The sequence below is a fragment of the Oncorhynchus kisutch genome, linkage group LG30 (assembly GCF_002021735.2).
Source record: "Oncorhynchus kisutch isolate 150728-3 linkage group LG30, Okis_V2, whole genome shotgun sequence".
Lineage (NCBI taxonomy): Eukaryota > Metazoa > Chordata > Actinopteri > Salmoniformes > Salmonidae > Oncorhynchus > Oncorhynchus kisutch.
In genome coordinates this window covers 29,599,302-29,625,347 of record NC_034203.2, presented here as the reverse complement: position 1 = coordinate 29,625,347, position 26,046 = coordinate 29,599,302, and the positions used below count along the sequence as shown (strand labels likewise).

Sequence of the window (26,046 nt, the reverse complement as noted above, 5' to 3'; positions counted from 1 at the left end):
TGGTTAGTGCAATATGGGCTCCTTGGGACATCCCTATCCTTAACCCTTGAAGTCAGATTTGGGATGTCCCAATGATCCAGTTTTAGACATTTCCCTTCAACAATCACAGTGCTGGGAACACAGAAGAGCTGTGTTACTGGGATGAGCATCACTGTGTGGCAGAAAACAAGGTAAGTTAGGTTATGAAGAACCACTAATGTGCTGCTTTTAACACGTGGGAAGATTTAGGCTAGTGATTTGCTCCTTTTACAGTAATTGGGCTACTTTTAACAGATTAAGTGTCATCAGGACAGTCAACATTTTTGGAGACGGATGCAGTATTTGGTAAAACATTTAGTTAATTTTTGTTTTGTTTAAATTGTATGTGTTAGTAGGAACTGATTGTATAATGAACATTTTTTAAAGTACCTTTACAAACGTATTTGAAGAAATTCTACTGTGATCAGGGGCCCACTCTGATCATAACATATTTGGGAGTGTTCTCGTGAATGGATGCAAGTGTCTGCTAAATGGCTTTTCCTGTTTATTACTTAATGTGTTTATTGATGTGGGCGTTCCTTGATATCAGAGAACGCCCATTGGTGCCTGCCATTGGACAATTCTGGCGTTATAAGACTGGTGTTTTTTTTATTTTTTTTTACACATTTGTTTACATAGCAGATTAGGATAAATTAACGTGGCAGGTTGGGCAAAGCTACAGTTGTCCCAGATACGAAACTGCCACGGACAAATGGCGAGCATTAATGGGTGAAACTTGACATCAAGAAACGCCAATGTCAGTAAACGCCCCTAATTGCATCTGCAATTACACCCTTCTCCTTCACATGTTGGGCTGTCCAGGCTGGATAGCTACAGGCAGAGCGCATCGATACATTTTCAGCGTACACTGCCGTGCAGTTGCAGCGTCATTGTGCAAACTGTTTGAATGAAGTTCGGTGTAGCTACTAGCTAGCTGGACAGAAACATATCGTAGCCAACTACACCCGACAGCGAATTCGCGCCCCGGTGACTGGAGTTTGAGAATAGCAAACAAAACAGCCTAAAAGATGACCGTATTTACAGGTAAGCTAATGCTGTAAAGTAACCACTTACAATGATGACCCTTTTCTGAACTATTTATACACGTGTTTCAATGATCACTATTGGACCGCTATCTAGCAAGCTAACTAGCTAAAGTGTTAGCTAGTCATCATAGGCCGTAAAGTAAATCAGTGGAGTCACCAACTAGCGAGCTGCCCAACAAAAATAACAGATTCGAGAGTGTTCTCTCTGATTTAAGAAAATATGACAAAATAACTATCTAGTGAAGTAATCTAGATACGTGTTGGTGTTGTTGACAACTAGTTAAGTAATGTGTCTAACTAGCTAGCTACTTAGCTTTATGTTGTGCTAACGGCTCCAGTTAACTTCATGCAGTCACGTCAATATTTAGCTAGCTAGCCTGCTAACTGTTAAGCTAGCCATAAAATGAACTGTCTTACACTGTACGCAAAGAGCCTAACGTTACTGTATGAAAATTGTACTGCAACGTTACATCTGGCCCAAATAAACTAGCTAAGGAGCTAGTCTAACGCTAGCCAATTTGTTTCCGCTAAATTCGTTTGTTTTGTGATTATTTTGCTAACTAACTTGCTAGCTAGGTTAGTTAGCTATCGAATAGCTAACGTTAGTTAGCTATCGAATTTAGGTAGCATGTTACTTAAGTCATTTTACCATCTCTTTTATGCAATCTTCCTAGTCAGCACAGTAGTAGCCGCAGTTTTTCACTTGCTTCTAGCTAACGTGATCAAGACTTAATAACCAAAACATTAGACTCTTATTTAAAGCCATCCTCTGCAGCACAGGTTATCACTGTAAAATATGATTGTGCTGTGTCATTCATGACAAGACACGATGCATCAGAGATGCCTTCCACTCCCTGCTGGTTAGCAATAACAAATACCTGTGTTTTTTTTTTTCTCAGTGAATGTGAAATGGGGAAAAGAGAAGTTTGATGCAATAGAGCTGAACACAGAAGAACCTCCCATGGTCTTCAAGGCTCAGCTCTTTGCCTTGACCGGGGTACAACCAGAGAGACAGAAGGTTATGGTCAAGGGAGGCACACTTAAGGTAAAGTTGTCTCATTTTAGTTAATCAATGAATGTCATCACTTGGACCACGGATGATCAATACATTATTTCCAAAGATACCTAATCATTTGTATATCTTTTTTCAGGACGATGACTGGGGAAACATCAAATTAAAGAATGTAAGTATAGCCTAAGAGTTGTCATGTTACTTCTGTCAATATTGTGGAAAGTAGACTGATATATTGGCACATTTCATTGTAATTTAGTGGGTAATCTATTTTCTTCTTTGATTACCATCACCAGATATCCTATGGTACACAATGTGACATGCGATACTCTTCCTCCTCTCTCCACTCTCTCTCCGTCATTCCCCCTCCACCCTCTGTCCTAGGGGATGACTCTGTTGATGATGGGCTCAGCGGAGGCCCTGCCCGAGGAGCCTGCAGTCAGGCCCATGTTTGTAGAGGACATGACTGAGGACCAGCTGGCCTCAGCTGTGAGTTAATGTTTACTCGGTGATGTCTGTTTGTTTAAAGGGAATGGATGCTGTCTGGGTTTGCCAGCACAGGCAGTCAGAGAAACAAACCCCATTTTGCTTGTTGTCTGTGTAGATGGAGATGCCTTGTGGACTGACCAACCTGGGAAACACCTGCTATATGAACGCTACAGTGCAGTGTCTTCGCTCCGTGCCAGAGCTCAAAGGAGCCCTCAGAAGGTGGGCTCATGATTTTTGCATTAATGCCACTCTGTGATGATGCAAGCAATTTGTCAGTGATCTAATCTATAGTGATGATGCAATATGATTCTTATTAATTTGATATCTATATACAGCTGACAATTATATCACATGTATTGTTAGTCTTAGAAGACGCTGCTTTCAGGCTCTTCAATATGATAGTTTTTTTTTTTTTCGTTTTTATTGCTACCGTGCCATGAGCGGGTGACCAGGGTGTGCCTATAAGGTTAGACAATAGACTGTTTTTGTTCTTAGTCGTGTTTTATGGCTTTGATCTTATTTATGAGCCCTCTGTCTCCCCCTACAGGTACGCAGGTGCTCTGGGGTCCTCAGGGGCCAACGCATCATCCCAGTACATCACAGCAGGTCAGTGCCTGGCATTTGTATCTGTTGTATTTATATTTTTGTATCTGCCAGTGTAGATGTGGTAATGGTATGACTCAGTGATTCATAGCCATAGAGATCCTATTCCATTACTAAGTATTTAATTAATTCCTAATTCTATGGTCAGAGCACAGTGTTGCCAATACCAGAATTGTGTGGTGTACTGCCAATACCAGCATTGTGTGGTGTACTATAAACTGTAGGTGGCTTTGGGTAAAGTGTCAGCTAAATGTCCATGTTATAACTGTTAAATAACCGTTTGTATTCCCTTCCTCAGCCCTCCGTGACCTCTACGAGACCATGGATGAAACTTCCTCCAGCATACCCCCAATCATCCTGCTGCAGTTCCTGCACATGGCTTTCCCCCAGTTTGCTGAGAAGGGAGACCAGGGACAGTACCTTCAGCAGGTGAGACCAGGGCCCCTGGCTTGCACCAGTCACTCACTCATCACCAGAAGATGCTGCTTTGCACTATTCAGTAACACACATTGATTGCTGTTTCAAGTAGCCCAAGAGGACATTTGAATAATTGTGCATACAGAATGGGCTTCATTAATGAATGTGTCTCCCTCTCTAGGATGCCAACGAGTGCTGGTTGCAGATGATGCGGGTTCTTCAGCAGAAGTTGGAACCACAAGACCCAGACGCTCCCATGGAGGTATGTGTATAAACAAATATGTAAGCTGTCAAGGTAGATGTGGATATCTGTCCTAACTTTCCCTTTTTCTGTCTGTCATAGACTGACACTGAGAGTGGAGCTGCGGCTGTTGCTGCCAAGAAGAACTTCATTGACCAGTATTTTGGAGTGGAGTATGAAACCACGTATCCTTAGTCGGAACGCCTGACCAATTGAATTTGAGATGAGCGTATGATCTATTTTTAAAGCAAATTTCCTGCAATTCTATGCGTTTTGCCATGGCTAATCAATTCTCCCGACTGTCTAGCTTTCATTTTTGTGATTTGTTATTTCTCAAATATTATATTATAAACCATAATGGACCTTTTTCTTTCTACATACTTTATATCTTGTTTGGTTTAAGGCGACCCGAAAAAAAAACGTTTAGTGGCCCGCCTAAGGATTTGAATGGCAGAAAAATCCCTGGCTTCCACATTTGTATATTATTTCAACAAACCGTTTGCTCTCTCCTCCCAAGAATGGGGAGGCAGGTAGCCAAGTGGTTAGAGCGTTCGACAAGTAACTGAAAGGTTGCAAGATCGAATCCCTGAGCTGACAAGGAGAAAATAAGAATTTGTTCTTAACTGACTTGCCTAGTTAAATAGAGTGGTGTCCTATGCAACTATGTTAGGAAGGACACCTGTATCTTGAGTGTCCTATTTCTGTTTCTTTCTTAAAGATATGCTCAAGTTTTATTTTTTTACCTCCCACTTTGGGCTGGATGTGTCGATGCGCAATTAGTCTCGAAATTCCTAGTTTGAAAGCAACTGTTTTTTGGAAACTGCGGTGCCATTTTTCCCACATGGGCCAGCCCCCTGGCAATTTGAGTTCTAGCCAATGCGCTTAAGCTCTTTGCAATGTGGTGCACGTATCTGCACATATGTGCTGTAGTACGCAATTTCCGTTGACCACTTCATGAGCTACTTTCAGACCTACTGGCTAAAGTATACAAAAGTAGTAGAGAATCTCTTTAACCTCATTTCTCAGTATGAAATGTACAGAGTCTGAAGATGAGGAGCCAGCTAAAGGTAAAGAGAGCCAGCTTCAACTCAGCTGTTTCATCAACCAGGAGGTCAAATACCTGGCCACTGGGCTCAGGCTGGTGAGTAGTACCACAGCAACACGCACAGGAACACATGGACGCATGCATACAAATGCACAGAAACACATGTACACATACAGATCATGATGTCTCGAAGGTGGTCTGTCACCATGGCAACACTGATCTAATCCCGTCATGTCCCGCTGTTTCTTTCTCCAGAGACTGCAAGAAGAAATCACCAAGCTGTCCCCATCTTTGCAAAGAAATGCCCTGTACATAAAATCTGTAAGTTTGTAGTTTGGGCCGGGCCGTAAGATTTTTATACACTAGTGAGAGCTTGTGAAATGTGTTTTATTGTTATGTTGTTTTAGTTGGTTGGTTAAGGTGATGTTCACTTGATCTCCCTTCGTCTAGTCTAAAGTCAGCCGCCTCCCTGCCTACCTGACCATTCAGATGGTTCGCTTTTTCTACAAAGAGAAGGAATCTGTCAATGCCAAAGTCCTAAAGGTAGGTCTTCTGATGTTTTAGGAATGTCCTCCTAATTGATGGGATTATCATCAGAATACTGTTGTAAATGGATTAAAGAATATTGTCCTGATGCTTTTTTCCCCTATTGACTTAATTCTCCAGGATGTCAAGTTCCCGCTGATGCTGGATGTGTATGAGCTGTGTACCTCTGAGCTGCAAGAGAAGATGGTGGCAGTCCGGTCAAAGTTCAAGGAGATTGAGGACAAGAAGCTGGAGAAACAGTCACAAAAGGTAAAAAAATATATATTTATTTGTGTACCGTCTCTACTGCAATTCAGCTTTTAACTGCAAATGTATACTCTAGAAAATAAACCCAAACCTCCAAGAAATATATTTACGTGTTGTCCTTTGACCAAACAAAGCAACTCGGTGTGAACGAACGTCTCAAACAACATGCGTGTAGTACGTGTAGCTTACATTTTCTCTTTGTGAATCAAGCAGATGGAGAAGAAAGTGGGAGACAAACCGAAGGAAGTGAAATATGAGCCCTTTTCATTCGATGACGGTTGGTTACTTTACATCATATTGTTTTGTGGCATACCTTTACAAACTAAGAATCGGTCAGTGTGGGGGATAGGTTGTTAATGTTTAAGCATGTGTCTTCCTTGCAGACCTGGGCTCCAACAACAGCGGTTACTACGACTTGCAGGCAGTGCTGACACACCAGGGCCGATCCAGCTCCTCCGGACACTATGTCGGCTGGGTCAAGAGGAAAGAAGGTAACCTCCATAGCATTAAGAAAAGTCTCCACAGTGCGATGAATAGATACGTCAACCTGCTGCTGAAATGGGTAGCTCACCACAACGGAGGATGTGGGATACAGACCCAGAGACTTTAGATCACTTTACTTTGGTGAACTATCCCTTTAAACTACGGTTCAGCTATATGACGTTGCCAAGTAGCAGCCAGATGAGCACAAGTGCCCTTCGCTCTGCTGAAACGTGATAGCTGCGGGACCAAAACCGTGGAAGTTTACCCTCATGCTTCTCTCTCTTAGTTGTGGAAGTCGGCCTGATTATTGTTTACCTTGTAAACAAACTACTATATTCATTGATTTGAACGAATGACTTTTCAATACATTCATGTTTTGCCTTTTACAGACGAGTGGGTGAAGTTTGATGACGACAAGGTGAGTGTGGTGTCTCCAGAGGATATACTGAGGCTGTCCGGTGGAGGAGACTGGCATATAGCCTACGTCTTACTGTACGGACCCCGACGACTGGAAATACTTGAAGAGGAGAAACAGTAATCAACCTAATGCAAAAAAACTAATCTAACCAACAAATGCCATTTCCAAGCACTGTCTACCCTGCATAGATGTGCAATAAATTCTGGGTGTCTTTATAAAGTAACTTCGACAGATGTTTGTAAAGCCATCCTATATCAACATGAGTGGAGGAAGGTTTTAAATGGTTTATTGAGCCAGGCAATCTCTGGACTGGATCATTGAGCGGTTGAGTTTCTAGTTCTGCAGTTTCATTGTTTTATACACATTGTATATTTTTTAAATCCTTGAACAAGGTGCTCATGTCAGTACTTCTCTGTAGTCATAACTAATCAGCTGTACAGTCTTTGGCCAAGTTATCTAATCAGGTTCAGGTGTCTCAATTTACCCTGTACCTTTAATTCAAATGTATTGGAGACCTCCCCCATCACCTACAGTGCCCACTATTCAAACCATAATGAATTCTTACACCCCTTGCATCTCTTTTGGAAACAGAACTCTTGCACATTGCTTTTGTGATTTGTCATCATATGAGCGGTTCAATACCTCTAATAAATACAGTGTGACTATAACGCTTCTCTCTCATACATGCAGTCATTATCCTGATGGCTTTTCATAAATGGTGAAAATAAACTTATACCAAACCATGTTCTGATTAAATGACTCACTTTTATCCATTGTCCTGTAAGTGGTTAGCGCTAAATTAATAAAGCTCTGGTCAAAGTTCTGCGTTTATTTAACGATCCTATGGAGGATGAAATTACAGTACATGTCTAAGCATAAATACCAACGAAAGGAAGGCTTTGATCTATGTCTCGTTGAGCCAGCAGCACGGTCCTGCTTGGCCACGTCCTTGCTGTCTTGATCTCCGCTGGCCAGCCAGGGTCGTCCATTGGGAACCCAGCTTGGCTGCTATGTCATCCATCTGCTGGTTTGACACCAGGTTGGTCTGCATGCTCAGACCTTGGGGCACACAAAAGGGATGCGATCAGGTCAATATGGAAAATCTGCAGTCCAACTAGAGCTTTGATTTTACAACTACATATCTAGAAGCTATACATTTTAGTTTTGTGCTACAACTCACTGTCGTTGCTCTCTTTGAGAAGGGTGTCGCCATTGTCTTCTCCTGTCTTAATCTCCTCAGATGGGAGGTCCTTCTGTGATGACAGGGCAAAGGGGTTCCAATCCATCAAGAGAGGGTAGGTCATGGGGAACATCTCAATTACATACTCCTTGTGTCCTCTGACCTCATGGGTTGTGAGGAGTATGAAATTGAGATGCTCCCAAAGGGAGCCTTGTAATTCATTAACATTTTCAGTATCCAAGCACCCATAGTTCCAGCCAGACCAGACAACTCACAGGCAGCTCCTTGGCCAGTTTGATGACCATGCTCTCCAGGTAGTCAGCCAGGCTCTTGAACTGCTGGTTGGTGGGCTGGAAGAAGTGGGGACTCCTCCTAGACAAGACGCAGGGCTCGCCAGCCAGTTTGAGTTACGCACCACCCTACAGGACGGGGCGTGGAGGTGAGTGGATAATATTGAACCAGAACACTTCACGTCAGGATCTTTCTTGACACCATTGGACAGGTCTTAGGACAGACAATCAACAGTTAGTGTACAAAACATTAGGAACACCTAACATTGAGTTACACCCCCTCAATCGCCTCAATTCATTGACGCATGAACTCTACAAGTATCAAAAGCGTTCCACAGGGATGCTGGCCCTTGTTGACTCCAATGCTTCCAAGAATTGTCAAATTGGCAGGATGTCCTTTGGGTGGTGGACCATTCTTCATACACACAGGAAACTGTTGAGCGTGAAAAATCCAGCTGCATTGCAGTTATTGACACACTCCAACTGGTGTGCCTGGCATCTACTACCATACCCTGTTCAAAGGCACTTAAAATCTTTCTCTTTTTATGTAAATGGCAAGTTATAGAAGGGTCCATACCAATGTTTAGCCAATTCTTTTTGGGCACTGAGCATTTCTGGTCTGCTGAGCACAAACTTCAATGTTGGGAAATTTCGGTCCAACTTCCACATGCGTTTACTGTCAACACTGAGGCTGTACCCGCTTTAAGTTACAGTGTTCAAGCTGGCTGCTGTGGTTTTTGGAGCATTTGTTCATGTCTTTTCTGAGCCCCCTTACTGTACGAGGATGAGCAAGTGAATCGCTGGTTGCGGTAAGTTTCTCAAAAACAAGTCAAGTCACAAAGAAAGTGTCTGGACCCTTCTATAATATGTCATTTACATATATATTTTTTTACATTTGGTTGTAAAAAGCGAAATTCTCCTTTAATGTTATACACCAAAAACGTATAGGTAGATAAGTAGGCTATGTAACTTTGACCTTTGACCAGCTGCACTACTGCTGTAAAACCACTCACCTGCTAACTGACTGGCAAGCTGCCATATTGTTATGATTCAGATTCCACAGTCTCGTGAGTTCATCACTGCAAGAAAACAAACACGAGTTTTGACAAAGCCAAATACAAGGGAAGCTGTGTCACTCATCCCCCGTATTGGCAACATGCTATGTCTCCCCATTTTCATTAGGCTCCAATGTGAGGGCTAGACATGGTAACTAATTCAACTGGCATACCTCAACTTTCCTAAACCAACTACGGTTTTGGGGAACACATTACTATTCTGTCCCAGTTATCATTGCCATACAGAGTTCGGATATGGACAACATGTCCAATTCACACATGCGAATAATACAGGGGCGGTAGGTAGCCTAGTGGCTAGATCGAATCACAGGGCTGACAAGGTAAAAATCTGTCATTTTGACCCTAAGCAAATCAGTTAATCAACTGTTCTGCCAGGCACCGATGACGTGGATATCAATTCAGGCAGGTCCCCCGCACCTCTCTGATTCAGAGGGGTTGGGTTAAATGCGGAAGACATTTCAGTTGAATGCATTCAGTTGTACAACTGACTAGGTACCACCCCCCCCCCCCCCTTTTCCCTACAGACTTGAATCTTTGATATTCTTTCTGTAATGAAAAGCGCTATAGAAGTTGAATAAATTATTATTGTACATTATAAGCACCCACCAAATTATTATTATGTTAGGATTGATACTTCCCCATGAAGACCTTCCTGTCAGGGCCTTTACCTAGGAAGTCTTCTGGAGCTTGTCTCTTTCTCATGGGTCTCTTGGGTTTGTCATCTACTGGTCTTGATTTTTACAGTACCTTCAGAAAGCATTCATACTCCTTGACTTATTCCACATGTTGTGTTACAGCCTATATTGAAAATATATATAATTTTTCTTCTCACACACATTACCCCATAATGAAATGTCTTATTTAAATAAGTATTCACACCCCTTAGTCAATAGTTCATAGAAGCACCTTTGGCAGCAATTACAGAGTCTTTTTGGGTAAGTCTCTAGGAGCTTTCCACACCTGGATTGTGCAACATTTGCCCATTATCTTTTTCAAAATTCTCAGCTACTCAGGAACATTCACTGTCTCCTTGGTAAGCAACTTGTGTAGATTTGGCCTTGTGTTTGAGGTTATTGTCCTGCTGAAAGGTGAATTCATCTCCCAGTGTCTGGTGGAAAGCAGACTGAACCAGATTTTTTGAGGATTTTTCCTGTGTTTAGCTCCATTCCATTTCATCCTGAAAAACTACCCAGTCCTTAATGATTACAAACATTCCCATAACATGATGCAGCCACCACTATGCTTGAAAATATGGAGTGGTACTCTGTTGTGTTGTATTGGATTTGCCCCAAACATAACACTTTGTATTTAGGACAAAAAGTGAATTGCTCGGACACATTTTTTGCAGTATTACTTTAGTGCCTTGTTGGAGACAGGATGCACATTTTCACATTGTCAATTAGGTTAGTATTGTGGATAACTACAATGTTGTTGATCCATCCTCAGTTTTTTCCTATCACAGCCATTAAACTTTTAACTGTTTTAAAGTCACCATTGGGGCTCCTGAGTGGAACAGCATCGCAGTGCTAGAGACATCACTACAGACCCCAGTCTGGGCTGTATCACAACCGGCCGTGATCGGCAGTCCTATAGGGCAGCACACAATTGGCCCAGTGTTGGCCATCATTGTAAAATAAGAATTTGTTCTTAACTGACTTTCCTAGTTAAATAAAGTTTAAATAAAAATGTAAAAATCAGAGTGGTGTCCTTCCTGTCTGGCAATTATGTTAGGAAGGACACCTGTATCTTTGTAGTGACTGGGTGTATTGATACACCAGCCAAAGTGTAATTAATAACTTCACCAAGCTCAAAAGGGAGATTCAATGTGAGCATTTTTCTTTTCTTTTTTACCAATGGGTGCTGTTCTTTGAGGCATTTGAAAACCTCCCTGGTCTTTGTTTGAAATTCACTCCTCGATTGAGGGAACTTACAAGTATGTGTGGGGGACAGATGAGGTAGTCATTCAAAAATCATGTTAAACACTTATTGCACACACAATGAGTCCATGAAACTTGTGACTTGTTGAAGCACATTTTTACTCCTGAACTTATTTAGGCTTGCCATAACAAAGGGCTTGAATACTAATTGACTCAATACATTTCAGCTTTTCATTAATTTGTAAACATTTCTAAAAACATCATGGGGTATTGTGTGTTGGCCAGTGACAACCTCAACTTAGTCCATTTAAAATTCAGGCTGTAACACAACAAAACGTGAAAAAGGTCAAGGGGTGTGAATATCTTCTGAAGGCACTGTATATACAGTACCATTCAAAAGTTTGGACACCTACTCATTCAAGGATATTTGTCTAAATTGTAGAATAATAGTGAAGACATCAGAACTATGAAATAACACATATGGAATCATGTAAATAACCAAAAAGAGTGTCAAAATATATTTGAGATTCTTAAAAGTAGCCACCCTTTTCCTTTGACAGCTTTGCACACTCTTGGCATTCTCTCAACTAGCTTCTTGAGGTAGTCACCTGGAATGCATTTCAATTAACAGGTGTGCCTTGGTAAAAGTTTGGAATTTCTTTCCTTCCTAATACGTTTGAGCCAATCAGTTGTGTTGTGACATACAGAAGATCGTCCTATTTGATAAAAGACCAAGTCCATATTATGGCAAAAACAGCTCAAATAAGCAAAGAGAAATGACAGTCCATCATTACTTTAAGACCTGAAGGTCAGTCAATCCGGAAGATTTAAAGAACTTTGAAAGTGTCTTAAAATGCAAAAACCACCCAGCACTATGATGAAACTGGCTCTCATGAGTACCCCCACAGGAAAGGAAGACCCAGATTACCTCTGCTGCAGAGGATAAGTTCATTAGAGTTACCAGCCTCAGAAATCTGCATCTCAAATTGCAGCCCAAATAAATGCTTCACAGAATTAAATTAACAGACACATCTCAACATCAACTTTTCCGAGGAGACGGCATGAATCAGGCCTTTCTGGTCAAATTGCTGCAAAGAAACCACTACTAAAGGACACCAATAAGAAGAGACTGCTTGGGCCAAGAAACACGAGCAACCTAATTCTATATTTTTGGTTCCAACTTCCGTGTCTTTGTGAGATGCAGAGTAGGTGAACAGATGATCTCTGCATCTGTGGTTCCCAATGTGAAGCATAGAGGTGGTGGTGTGATGGTGCTTTGCTGGTGACACTGTGTATGATTTATTTAGAATTTAAGGGACACTTAACCAGCATGGCTACCACAGCATTCTGCAGCGATACACCATCCTATCTGGTTTGCGCTTAGTGGGACCATCATTTGTTTTTAACAGGACAATGACCCAACACACCTTCAGGCTGTGTAAGTGCTATTTGACCAAGAAGGAGAGTGATGGAATGCTGCATCAGATGACCTGGCCTCCACAATCACTCAACCCATTTGAGATGGTTTGGGATGAGTTGGACCGCAGAGTGAAGGAAAAGCAGCCAACAAGTGCTCAGCATATGTGGGAACTCCTTCAAAACTGTTGGAAAAGCATTCCTCATGAAGCTGGTTAAGAGGTTGCCAAAAGTGTGCAAAGCTGTCATCAAGGCAAATGGTGGCTACTTTGAAGAATCTAAAATATATTTGTATTTGTTTAACACCTGATTCCATTTGTGTTATTTCATAGTTGATGTCATCACTATTATTATTTAATGTAGAAAATAGAAAAATAAAGAAAAATCCTTGAATGAGTAGGTGTGTCCAAACGTTTGACTGGTACTGTATGTTGTGATGTCACTAATAAAACATGTGAACTTGCAGGAACTACACAGAATATTCAGACTATTCTTAACTCGACCATGGTGGAAAACTTGTCTCCATCCGGTGGGATCTCTCTGAGCAGCTATAGGGAACAAGTTAGACAGGTGATAAAAAAGAGCAATATCTGAATATACAATAAACACATGATCATACAAAAGAGCCCAAACTCAAAGTGACATTTAAAATGTTTACTCAGTGAAGATGTACAGCTGAATACATACATTCGAAACAGTGCAGTGTCCACTTATAACCTTAGTTTTAACACCCTCCCTTCCACAAAGATGTACTTCAGTACTTTTCCCTATCACCCAGGATTTCTCCGTGCATATCAATAAGACGTATTATCAGTCAGCAGAGTCCTTGAGTTATTGGGAGCACACATTCCTACAGTTCACTAAATAATTACAGTTCTCATGCACAGAGCTTGAACCTAACACTACTTTCAATCTCTAAGGATATAAAAACAATCTATTCATACTAAGAGGATAATTATATAAAACAGTAATTTACAATCTATCAGATGAAACACACACACCTGGTACACAACTTTGATGGTCTCCTCCATCCATGAACACTGATCATCATTCAGGATACAACTGGAGCTGCAGCAATTTACAGGACAAGAGTTGGTAGTGAAGAGAGAATTTACAGGACAAGAGTTGGTAGTGAAGAGAGAATTTACAGGACAAGAGTTGGTAGTGAAGAGAGAATTTACAGGACAAGAGTTGGTAGTGAAGAGAGAATTTACAGGACAAGAGTTGGTAGTGAAGAGAGAATTTACAGGACAAGAGTTGGTAGTGAAGAGACCAACAGCAGTCAAATCACAATATGAATTCACTGTTACACCTTTTACTGCTAAATTGAATCAGACTACATTCAACATGACATAGGGTATGATGGTGTGGGACAGGGGCCAACTTCTTGGGCCACCTCACCTTTTGAACTTGACCTGTCCCTTGGAGGTACTGGAACAGGATAAGGTACTGCAGTAGGATGTGTCGTCTGAAGTTACTGTCACTGAGCTACAGGTCCATCAACTAGAGAGGCAAAGACAGAGACTGTCATTGTATTTGAAGGGATCCATTTGAGAAAGGTGAGGTATAGACTTCCTAATCTCAATCACATAATGAGTAGTTACTTGGGACGTAAGGTGATTTGTAGAACAGTGACTGTGCAGTCACTACAATGTAGTCAATCTCTATTCTGTTCTATTCTTAATTAATGGAAGTTGAGATGTCACCTTCTCACTGGTGAGGAACTTGGCAAAGTAAACGTGGTCTCCTCCTGCCGTCCTCAGCTCTTCCAGCTTCTTTTTAGAAGCCTGCATGTCGTCCAGCTTGAAGCTTCTAAACACTGCCAGCGTCTCGTCTGAATACTACAGACAACATACAGAACATTTCTATTAACTCAAACAACTTTTCAGTGTCTTCTCACAGAAACAAACACAGCCAGCACCTGTCTTGATACTTCACAGGACATACAGAATAGTAACAGTTTTAAACAAGACATTTTTTTAAAGCAAAGTGTCATACTTTTAGTAGATGTCCATAGATGGGTCATGTCACAAAGCTATTTTGGGAGGGAAAGAGGGCAGAAAATTAACTTTGAGGAAAGTCATCCAGGAAAACTTCTCATAACACTGAACAGGGTTTCTGAAGTAGTCCTGCAGAGTCCAGAACTTTCTGTAGGTTGTAGTAGATAGGGATGGAACTACAAACAGGAATCCATTTTATAGATGACAACTTGTTTTAGCAAGCTGCAATCAAACTTACAAGACTTGCCAGCATAGGGATCAGTGCAACAGCTATGTTGATGAAAAACCACAGATGATTCCAAACATTGCGATTGATGGAACAAGGACTCATGTTGCTTACCATGGAGCAGGTGCACTAGGTTCCCCATCTCCCCCTCCTCCACTTCCATCCCATCCTCCTCCTCCTCTGTGGGCTGTAGAAGACAACACAGAACAGAGGTAGAGAGAGAGTGGTAATTCATTGTTATGCACATTCAACAGCACACACATCATTCAACAGCTTACACAATATCTATAATCCTTAGAACAAGGCCTTACCTTCTGGCCAAGAGTGCTCTCTTGCTCATTTTTGTTGAACACTGATGTTGTCGAGATTAAACTGGCTCTGCAGGTTCAGACCTGAAACACACAAAGGAACACAATAGTGGCCACAAGTCCACATCCATGATAAAACATAAATGACGTCAGTTCCTGTAGCTCCATGTAACCCTCTCACCTGATTTCTCAGACAGGGGAAAGAGACGAGCCAGGAACAGCTGGATCCGTCCACAGAAGACTGTGTTCTGAGACTTGTACAACCTCCTCATAAGATCTGCAAAGTAAGAAGACGAGGTTTAGTGATGGAATATCTGCACAAATAAAGATAACAAACAGGGCCGGCAAGTAGCCTAGACGTTAGAGAGGCGAGCCAGCAACCAGAGGGTTGCCAGTTCGAATCCCGGGTCCTCCAGGAAACATCTGCCAGGAAGTGATCTTAATGTGTGCCTTTATCCTCACCGTTACACATCCTTAACAAGTAGTTCTTCCCAGCAGTGTAAAAGGAGTTCTGAAGTGAGAGAGGAGAAAGTTATGTTGGTGGCATTTCCTCAATAACTAAAAGGAAAGATCTATAAGAAACCTGTCATCAAGTAAACATTGACTGTTACTCTAAGAACGCAGAGAAACAGACTAAGCTACTTACAGACTTCCAGGTGGAGACATTCTCTTCAACAAAGGAGAAGACCTTATCACACTGGTACAGAGGAAGACAGTCCAGAACATCTCCCAACAGCAGGAAAGGAGTGGTGGCGGAGCAGATACCTGCATGGACAAGTGAATTTACTACACTTTTCTACACAATTACTTCATAATTTGCTGTCTGGCGTGTATATCAATGAAATACTAGGGAGGTAAAACAGAAGGAGATGTAGCGATGTTATGACGTGACGTTCAGCCTGCTGCTTACCTTCAGTGACTCCATCAATGCTGAGATAGAGGAGAGACAGGAAGTCATCGACGAGTGCTTTCTTTTCCACCTGTAAAAGGAAAGGAGAGAAAGGGAGAATGTTGCTTGACTCTTGGTGAAGCATATTGAGCATAAGCAAGACCATGTACTAGCAGTATACTTCGACAGATTTTTCACCTTGTCGGCTCAGGTTTTCGAACCAGCGACCTCGCTAACCACTAGGTGGCAGGTAGCCCTTGAGCAAGGCACTTAACCCTAATTTGCTCCAGGGGCGCCGTACTACTATGTTTGACCCTGTAAAACAACACATTTCCCTGCACCTATCAGGTGTATGTGACAACAAAACAAACACACATATATATATATACACACACACACATACATATAAATATACTAAACAAAAATATAAATGCAACATGCAATAATTACAAAGATTTTACAGAGTTAAACAGTTCATAGAAGGAAATCAGTCAATTGAAATAAACTAATTAGGCCCTAATCTATGGATTTCACATGACTGGTCAGAGGCATAGCCATGTCTGGGCACAGGCCCACCCATTGGGGAGCCAGGCCCATCCAATCAGAATGAGTTTTTCCCCACAAAAGGGCTTTATTACAGACAGAAGTACTCCTCAGCATCCCCACTCCTCTCACAATCCCACAGGTGAAGGATGTGGAGGTCCTGGGCTGGCATGGTTACACGTGGTCTGCAGTTGTGAGGCCGGTTGGAAGTACTGCCAAATTTTCTAAAACGACCTTAGAGGCTAAATTAACATTAAGAAAGTAACATTACATTCTCTGGCAACAGCTCTGTTAGACATTCCTGCAGTCAGCATGACAATTGCGTGTTCCCTCAAAACTTGAGACATCTGTGGCTTTGTGTTGTGTGACAAAACTGCATATTTTATAGTGGCCTTTTATTGCCCCCAGCACAAGGTGCACCTGTGTAATGGTCATGCTGTTTAAATCCGCTTCTTGATAAGCCACACCTGTCAATTGGATGGATTATCTTGGCATGGGAGAAATGCTCATTAACAGAGATGTAAACAAAATTGTGCACTAAATTTGAGGGAAAAAAATGGCTTTTTGTGTGTATTGAACATTTCTGGGAAATTTTATTTCACCTCATGAAAAAAATGGGACCAACACTTTACATATACATATTTAAAACAAATTACACACATACATACGTGCTACATTTCTTTAAACTTACAATCTACTCCTCCAGGACCTGCCTCAGAGCTTGGTCAAGGGTGGTCTTCTTCTCTGTCTCACTGTGAAGAGACAAGCAGGCAGACAATGTCTGTGGTGATGTGGACAGAGGCATAGCCTAGAGATAATATAATTCATGTTAACAGCTAACGTTAGCTATGTAACGCCATTCACTCACTTTCCAGTGATCTGGTTGAATGCGTTTATCAAAGGTTTGCTGGTTTTGTTGACTAACGCACTTCTGGTTGAGGCCTGGGTGAGAGTTATAACAATTGAACAAATAATAAAAGCTTAGTATTTTCTTGGGACTATCGTTACACGTTAACCTGTTAACGTGATTAAGCTAGCCAACTAACGTGTCACAATTTAAATCATGCATAGAATAGTCTGAAATACTCCGTATTGAAGACAAGTTCTTACTGTAAATATATCTTTTGCATCGTTGAAATTGAATAAAATCAGTACAGACATCTTTCCTCTTCAACAATAAACGTGACCCCGACTAAAGTTGTATATCCGGTTCAAATCGGGCGCAATCAGGATGTCAACATTGTAAGCCTTTAAGGCATGGTTCAGAAAGTAATGTTTATAATTTGTAACATGAATACAATTTACGGATAATCTTCTGCCCTAGCAGTATTTTGATTTTGTTTACAAGGAACATCAAAGCCACAGGTTCCTATCGTCAACATTAGAGTAAAACTTACTGTTCAACTAGGCCTATGCAAAATCAAATGCTTTGCTGGCCTTTAGATATCTAAACTTTATTTGTATAACCAGTGTAATAACGGATGTAGCCTATTGCATTTCAGGGATGATCGATCTCGTATTCCCGGGATGTTCATTGGTATAATAGCCTTCAGTTTTACGTGCGGCCAGAAGATGACACTATACACTTTTGTAAACTATTGATTGTTGTTCCACAGAGTTCCTAAACCCAGAAGCGCAACATCGCGAGACTTCCGGGAAAGCATGTGTTGGGTTTGGGGTCAATTATGAAGGTAACATAGTGCCTTGTGTAAAATAATGTAAAATATGAGTTGCACTTATATAATCCGTTTTGTATTTGCAAAAAAAATATCAAACATGGCACTTGAGAATAAATGCAACATTTGCAAGCACATAACATGAACATTCAAACATGTACGTTGATATGTTAATAAATTCAATAAGATTTGCAACTAAATTTGAGAATGAATGCAACTAATTTTCTAAACTTGTGACTGGTGAATCAAAACTACATTTACTGATGTCAAATCTGTGCACTCAAGAGTTTTGTCACTAATTTACCGACTAACCTCGGCCAAAGGTTTTGTAGATATAAAAAAACATTCAAATAAAATGTTATTGGTCATATACACAATATTTAGCAGGTGTAGCGAAATGCTTGTGTTCCTAGCTCCAACAGTGCAGTAATATCTTTACAGCCACAACATCATGATCATGTAGCCATGCATCTGCAGACCAGCGAGGCGAAGAAAAGCTTGCTTTGGGTGAGCTAGCTACAACATCAACTAGCTAGCTATAATATCAGATAAACATTTTCAGGAAAAGCATGGAAAGAGTCGGCTACCTGTAGTATTATTTTAAACCAACTCATGCGCGTCTGTGTTACATTCCATATGATCTTTTAGTATATTTGTACTGTATTGCTATCTGTCTCAAGTTGTACAAATTCTGTTTGAATTGTCATGACTGAATTCTCATTCAAATAATGTTGTGCCTCTCTTTCAGATCTGCTAAGCACTGTTAAGCACACCTCTGCCTCTGCTACCCACACAACCACTACCTCAAAGTGGTTGGGTCAGCTCCTTCCTGGCTGGCCATGTTCAGGAGTGACATTGGACAGGGCCACAGTGTCTCCCAGCCCCCGTCTCCTCAGTGTTTTACCTAAAATGGAGACTTTTCTGTCTCCATCTACGCGGGCCGGCACCCGTGTCTCACTTCTCTCTGGTACTTTTCAGTTTGCATTGCCATAACAATGGCTAACTATGAACTTTAACATCTTCTCTCAAAGCAATGGTTTTGATTATGCAGAGGTTGTGGATTCCTCACTGCCAGCTCTAGCTATGGAAACAATTCCCCTAATATAACATAAGGGTTTATACACTAGTGTAACACTGATGTTAGTCGAAAAGCAGCATTGGATGCTTTGTGAATATGGGCTTTGGTCTAATGTGTGATCTTAGGCATGCTCCCACTAACAAAATCATCTAGAATGTTATTGTATGCTGTAGTGTTAAGATTTTCCTTCACTGGTACTAAGGGGCTTAGCACGAACCATGAAAAACAACCCCAGTACATTATTCCTCGTCCACCAAACTTTACCGTTGGCAGGTAGCGTTTTCCTGGCATCTGCCAAACCCAGATTTGTCTGTCGGACTGACAGATGGTGAAGCGTGATTCATCACTCCAGAGAACGCATTTCCACTACTTCAGAGTCCAATGGCGGCAAGCTGTATACCACGCCAGCCGACGCTTGCATGTCTGTGCATTCGATTTTATACACCTGTCAGCAACGGGTGTGGCTGAAATAGCCAAATTCCCTTAATTTGAAGGGATGTCCACATACTTTTGTATATAGTCTACCGGTCAAACTTTTTAAAACACCTACTCATTGAAGAGTTTCTTTTTTTCCCACTATTTTCTACATTGTAGAATAATAGTGTAGACATCAAACTATGAAATAACACATATGGAATCATGTAGTAAACAAAAAAGTGTTAAACAAATCAAAATATATGTTATATTTGAGATTCTTCAAAGCAGCCACCCTTTGCCTTGACAGCTTTGCGCACTCTTGCCATTCTCTCAAGCAGCCCCACCTAGAATGCTTTTCCAACAGTCTTGAAGGAGTTCTCACATATGCTGAGCACTTGTTGGCTGCTTTTCCTTCACTCTGCGGTCCGACTCATCCCAAACCATCTCAATGTGGTTGAGGTCGGTGATTGTGGAGGCCAGGTTATCTGATGCAGCACTCCATCACTCTCCTTGGTAAAATAGCCCTTACACAGCCTGGAGGTGTGTTGGGTCATTGTCCTGTTGAAAAACATAATAGTCCCACTAAATCCAAACCAGATGGAATGGTGTATTGCTGCAGAATGCTGTGGTATCCATGCTGGTTAAGTGTGCATTGAATTCCAAATAACTCACAGACAGTGTCACCAGCAAAGCACCCCCACACCATAACACCTCCTTCTCCATGCTATTATAGTTATAAACCTATTATAGTCCAAACACACCATGACAGTCGTGAAGAGGGCATGACAACGCCTTTTCCCCCAGGAGACATAAATGATTTGTCATGGGTCCCCAGATCCTCAAAAACTACGACAACTGCACCATCGAGAGAATTCTGACGGTTGCATCAGCGCCTGGTATGGCAACTGCTCGGCATCTGACCGCAAGGTGCTACAGAGGGTAGTGTGTACGGCCCACTACATCATTGGGCTAAGCTTCCTGCCATCCAGGACCTATATACTAGGTGGTGTTAGAGGAAGGCCCCAAAAAATCGTCAAAGACTCCAGTCACCCTAGTCATAGATTGTTCTCTCTGCTACCGCACGGCAAGCGGTACCGGAGCGCCAAGTCGAGTGTCAAAAGGCTCATTAACAGCTTCTACCCCCAAGCCATAATTCTGCTGAACAATTAATCAAATGGCCACCCAGACTATTTACATTGACCCCCCCCCCCCCCACTTTGTTTTTACACTGCTGCTACTCTCTGTTTATTATTCTTGCAAAGTCACTTTACCCCTACCTACATGTACAAATTACCTTGACTAAACTGTACCCCTGCACATTGACTAAGTACCTGTACCCCCTGTATATAGCCTTGTTATTGTTATTTTATGTTACTTTATAATTAAATTTTTTACTTTAGTTTATTTGGTAAATATTTTCTTAACTCTATTTCTTGAACTGCATTGTTGGTTAAGGGCTTGTAAGTAAGTATTTCACTGTAAGGTTTACACCTGGTGTATTCGGCGCAAGTGACCATTAACATTTGATTTGATAATGGCTGGAGCAGAATTTGTGGAATGGTATTAAATACATCATAGACATGGTTTCCATGTGTTTGAGGCCATTCCATTTGCTCCGTTCTGACCATTATTATGAGCCGTTTTCCCCTAAGCAGCCTCCTGTGAGATCCATGTACTGTGTGTATGGCTCCACCCACAAGTGGAAGTAGCACAGCAGGATGGTGGCCATGGAGCAGATGATGAGAGAAATGATGAACACCTTGAACAGGAACATCTGGTGTGATAAAATGTCGAGAAAATACTCAACAATCAAATTCAGTGTCCTTGCTTGGAGGCTGAGTTGATCTTGGTTCAAAGAACTGATTGTATGCCAGATATTAAGGTATCTTTACTTTTACTCAAGTACAACAATTAGGTACTTTTTCCAGCACTGCTAATAGAACTAACGTGTTAGTAAACCCACGACAATCATGCAGTAACGTTAGTGTACAGTCAGTAAGCAGTTTAAGCTTAGCTTTACTTGGAAGAGTTCCAGTGTTTTGTTGGATAGTCATAGCCAGCTAGTTAACATTGCCTCCCTCTGTTTGAGCAGAGTGTTTGAGTAGGCTAGAACTAGCTAAGTAAGTGAAACAAAATGAAAGAAAATTGAGTAAATCGCTTTCTCTTGCTTCTCCTTCATTTTGGAAGAAATTAATTTATTCAAAACTGTTTCACTAATGTAATTCTCTCTTTGAGTCAACTACAGCACATTTTATACACTGCAGTGGTAGCTACCTGTAGCTTATGCGTTCAGTACTATATTCATTCTGATCCTTTGATTGGGTGGACAACATTATTGACTTGATTATATTTAGTATAGTTTTAACTAAAAAGGATAACTTTTGAAATGTTTTACAATTTTAATTTTTATGAATTTCACTGAGGAAGATGGTACTCCCCTTCCTCCTCTTAGGAGCCTCTGCCTGAAAGAGATTCATACAGAGAGTGTGATTGACAGAGAGTGTGATTGATAGATGAAACTCAGACTTCTTGAAGACGAATTAGGCTAGGCGATCACGAAGGTGTGAGGCATGGAGATGCCAAACCACAAATCCAAGATGGCCACCAGCGTCCTGAAGGGGATGGCTGCCAAGAAGCCCTCTACCCGCAGGATCATGTTAATCAGGAAGAAGTCTGCAAACAAGATCCTAAGAGAGAGCGAAAGGAAAGGGTTGGGGGAAGGCAGGACATTGAATATCTCACAGGAACAATGGACAACAACAGGAACAATCACCTCCATAAAGTTAAGGCATGTTTAAAGTCAAGCATGTTGCCATGATGTATAGATGTGTCAGTGTTACACTAGTGTACCCAGCGTATGTTAAACTGGGGAAATTGTTTCCATAGCTAGGGTTGGCAGTGAGGACTTGTGAAGAGCAGAATCAACAACAAAATCAAAACAGAAGATGTTGAAGTTCACTGTTAGCCATGGTTATGTAAATGCAGGAAGGAGCTTACCCAACCACTCTGAGGCAGTGGTTGTGTGGCTAGCAGAGGCACAACATTATTTGAATGAGAATTCAGTCCACTTGACAATTCAAACATAATTTGTACAACTTGAGACAGATAGCAATACAGTACAAATATATTAAAACATAATATGGAATGTAACACAGAAACAGATGATGTGCATGAGGTGGTTAAAAATAATATAATTACTACAGGTAGCTAGCTCTTTCCATGCTTTTCCTGAAAATATTTATTTGATATTATTGATAGCTTTTGTCCTCCTCGCTGGTCTGCCGATGCATGACTACCTGATCATGATATTGTGGCTGTAACATTTAACGGACACTAGAACAACAACTAGCTAGCCATATCAGATAGCTATACATACTTTTCAGGAAAAGCAGCTCATATAGCAAGCCAATAAAATAAATATCATTGCATTGGTTTGACAATGACATCTAGCTAATCGAGATAGAACCTGAGAGAACTAACCTTTTTATCTCTCATCTCATCTGGGCACTGCATCAGCCTGATGACGAAACTGCAAATATAATCTTCTTCCCCATCCTGTCTTGTCTTGATTCTACAGGTAGCCAGCCTGTTCTCCTCTAAAACGTATTAGCAAGCTAGCTAGCGGTAGTCAACTTGAGCAGAGATCGCAGCTTGCTAACTAGCAAAGCCAATCAACTTCACACCAAATATACACAGAGCAAACAATTATTTTCTAAACTAATGAGTCTCAACCAAATGACAAGTGCATAGCTAAACCTATTGCTCTGTTACACAATGTAAGAATCACTAGACACAGGCTAGCCAGAAAGCTCTAATGCTAGCTAGCTAACCAGCCATGTAATGTCAATAGAAACGAGGCTAGTAATTTTGACAAATTTGATCCATATTTAGCACATTGGAAAGCACGCTTCCAGACCGGAACCCTGTGAAATGTGAAAGCACGTTCCAGAATAACACTGGAGAAAAAAGCCCTGTCCACCAGAGCTTGAGTATTTCTCTGCTGCTACTTGCATAATTATTTTGTACAACTACAAAACTTTTGGCTGAGGTTAGTCGCTACATTACTGACAAAACTTGGGAGCACACAGATTCGACATTGGCAAATGTAGTTTTGATTAACAGAAGAACATTCACCAGTCGCAAGTTTAGTAAATGAGCTGCATTCTCAAATGTAGTTGCATGCTTGCAAATCATATTGTGTTAATTCCCACATCATGTTGTGCTTGCAAGTTTTGTTGCATTTATTCTCAAAAGAAGTTACATGTTTTCAAATATTTTTTGCAACTACATCACTGATTATACAGGTGCAACTCATATTTTACATGTGCAAATCATACTTTACATCCGTGTACACTTAAGGCACTATTTTACCTTCATAGTCAATGAGAGACGTGAAAAATTCTTCATTAATTTTCTCGGAATCTAAAGGCACAACATAGAAACCAGCCAATGTCTTAAGCAGTTGAACATGTTATTACTCCAACCTTGTGAAAGTGATTTTCGTAATAAAACGTAATATCGAAGGAGTGCCTTTGATTTGACAGCCTGCATATACCCAGTTCGGCGCGAGACGACCGTTAGACTTGATGACGTTTCTGCGCATGAGTTTAGCTAGCCAACGTCGCCATGACATCACCTACAAGCGTTATCATGATTTCTATTGAAGAAGCAGTTTATGTCTCGCTTCTTACTGTACTGTCTTTGGTGGTTCTGAATTGAGCAACCATGAGCAACAGTTACATGCACATGCTCTCTGTGAGTGCAGTCTCAATGTCTTAATGCATGTTCTACCCTCTGCCTGTAGTCAATCACATGATCACCAAAAATGAATTCAAACCTAAGAACATTGTCCCCATCTCCCAGTACTCAGGCTGAGCATGTCTCTCCTGAATATTGTCTTCGAGAGCGTTACTCCCGTGCTGTTGCATGTGAAGAAAAAGGGAACCCATCCCAGCTAGCAATGAGGAATCGGCCCAGAAGCGGGGGATGGAACTGATTGAATCGACCCGGAATCGGATGTCGGACTCGGCCTGGAATCAAAATGAATAATGGCCCAGAATCGGCCCAAGTACATCGGGCCGTTTCCATCTACCGGAATTCAGCGAACTTTGCAGCCATTTTACCAGAATACCCCCAGAAGCGGCCTGATGCAAATTTAAATAAAATGTATAAAAATTATCCAATTTAGTAATTTTAACTATGACTATTTTATACATACAAATGATACCCATCCACAAAAAAAAAAACATTTTGCGTCGGAGGAAACACCATAAACCTGGTGACCGTGTCAGCACCTGGCCCGTCACAGGAGTCGCTACAGCACAATTGGACAAGAACATCCCGGCCAGCCAAACCCTCCCCTAACGACACTGGGCCAATTGTGCATCGCCTCATGTGTCTCCCGGTCGTGGCCCGCACAGGTCTCAAACCAGCATCTGTAGCAATGCAGCTTGAACTGCAATCAGTGTCTTAGACTGCTTCGCCACTCGGGAGGTTCCACCCACAGAGATTTTAAAGTATGAAAAAACTAAAATACTACACATGATGATTCTTAAAAAATGTAATTTAAATGTTAATTGTATTTTTTTAAATCATAGAAACAATAAGAAAATATGGAAAAATAAATCATGAAATGTTAATTATATAGAGCAGCCCATGTAATCATCTGCCAGAGAGTAGGCCCAATCACCCCGAGCCCCAAGTAATAAATTTGGGCCAGGTAACTCACAACGGAATCGGCCCGAGCTCAATCCCCACATCCTAGCCATAAGTAATACTGCCACATGACGTCGGCCGAGTCTGACTCTCAGCCGAGTGCCTTGACTCTCAGCCGGAATCGGCCCAGATCCACTGTACTACCTGGGATAATAATCTGTCCAATGGTCGGCCAAGCTAACGTGGGATGTGCCGTTACTCTGAGATACTCTTAAAACCTCTTATAAAGTTGGTTTTGAAGCATAAACTGGGAATTTGATACTTTTGACTGATCATATTTTTGTCTGTTTCATATCTGCAAAGTAGTTAAAAACAATGTCAGTTCCACTTTAAACTGCTAAACGTGGAATTTGTTTTCAATGGGAAGTAATTAAACACAGCAAAAAATGAAACGTCCCTTTTTCAGGACCCTGTCTTTCAAAGACAATTCGTAAAAACCCAAATAACTTCACAGATCTTCATTGTAAAGGGTTTAAACACTGTTTCCCATGCTTGTTCAAAATAAACAATTAATGAACATGCACCTGTGGAACGGTCATTAAGACACTAACAGCTTACAGACACTAGGCAATTAAGGTCACAGTTATGGAAACTTAGGCCACTAAAGAGGCCTTTCTACTGACTCTGAAAAACACCAAAAGAAAAATGCCCAGGGTCCCTGCTCATCTGCATGAACGTGCTGATGAGCAGGACTGCAGATGTGGCCAGGGCAATAAATTGCAATGTCCGTGCTGTGAGAAGCCTAAGACAGAGCTACAGGGAGACAGGACAGACAGCTGATCGCCCTCGCA

At 41.4% G+C, this 26,046-nt stretch overlaps 1 protein-coding gene, 1 long non-coding RNA gene and 1 pseudogene across 3 annotated transcripts; 1 reads left to right on the top strand and 2 right to left on the bottom strand.

Moving 5' to 3' along the window:
- Positions 1-639: 639 nt before the first annotated feature.
- Positions 640-7,309, top strand: LOC109874492 (ubiquitin carboxyl-terminal hydrolase 14). Of its 2 annotated transcripts, none has more exons than XM_020466403.2 (16): positions 640-1,062; positions 1,964-2,109; positions 2,216-2,248; positions 2,461-2,565; positions 2,681-2,784; positions 3,113-3,171; positions 3,467-3,597; positions 3,767-3,847; positions 3,929-4,011; positions 4,853-4,967; positions 5,127-5,192; positions 5,322-5,414; positions 5,538-5,666; positions 5,874-5,940; positions 6,047-6,154; positions 6,536-7,309. In XM_020466403.2, exons 1-16 carry the CDS (start codon positions 1,047-1,049, stop codon positions 6,682-6,684), a joined length of 1,485 nt encoding a protein of 494 aa, XP_020321992.1. In that variant the 5' UTR covers positions 640-1,046; the 3' UTR covers positions 6,685-7,309. The 2 variants fall into 2 exon arrangements, with proteins under 2 accessions (XP_020321992.1, XP_020321993.1); XM_020466404.2 differs by having other exon boundaries at positions 5,877-5,940; positions 6,536-7,307.
- Positions 7,310-7,378: 69 nt separating this feature from the next.
- On the bottom strand, positions 7,379-18,287 carry LOC109874726 (THO complex subunit 1-like; annotated as a pseudogene).
- A 3,415-nt stretch (positions 18,288-21,702) lies between these two features.
- LOC116358553 (uncharacterized) lies at positions 21,703-24,850 on the bottom strand. Its single transcript, XR_004206274.1, has 2 exons — positions 23,021-24,850; positions 21,703-22,227 (listed from the first exon to the last, which is right to left on the bottom strand). It is a non-coding gene; the product is annotated as an uncharacterized LOC116358553 (long non-coding RNA).
- Between the last annotated feature and the right edge of the window lie 1,196 nt (positions 24,851-26,046).

Bases quoted from the DNA above. Each gene is read 5' to 3' on its own strand.
- LOC109874492 (XM_020466403.2), top strand. The intron at 3,848-3,928 runs GTATGTGTATAA...TGTCTGTCATAG, and splicing joins ACCCAGACGCTCCCATGGAG to ACTGACACTGAGAGTGGAGC. The intron at 5,193-5,321 runs GTAAGTTTGTAG...CCCTTCGTCTAG, and splicing joins ATGCCCTGTACATAAAATCT to TCTAAAGTCAGCCGCCTCCC.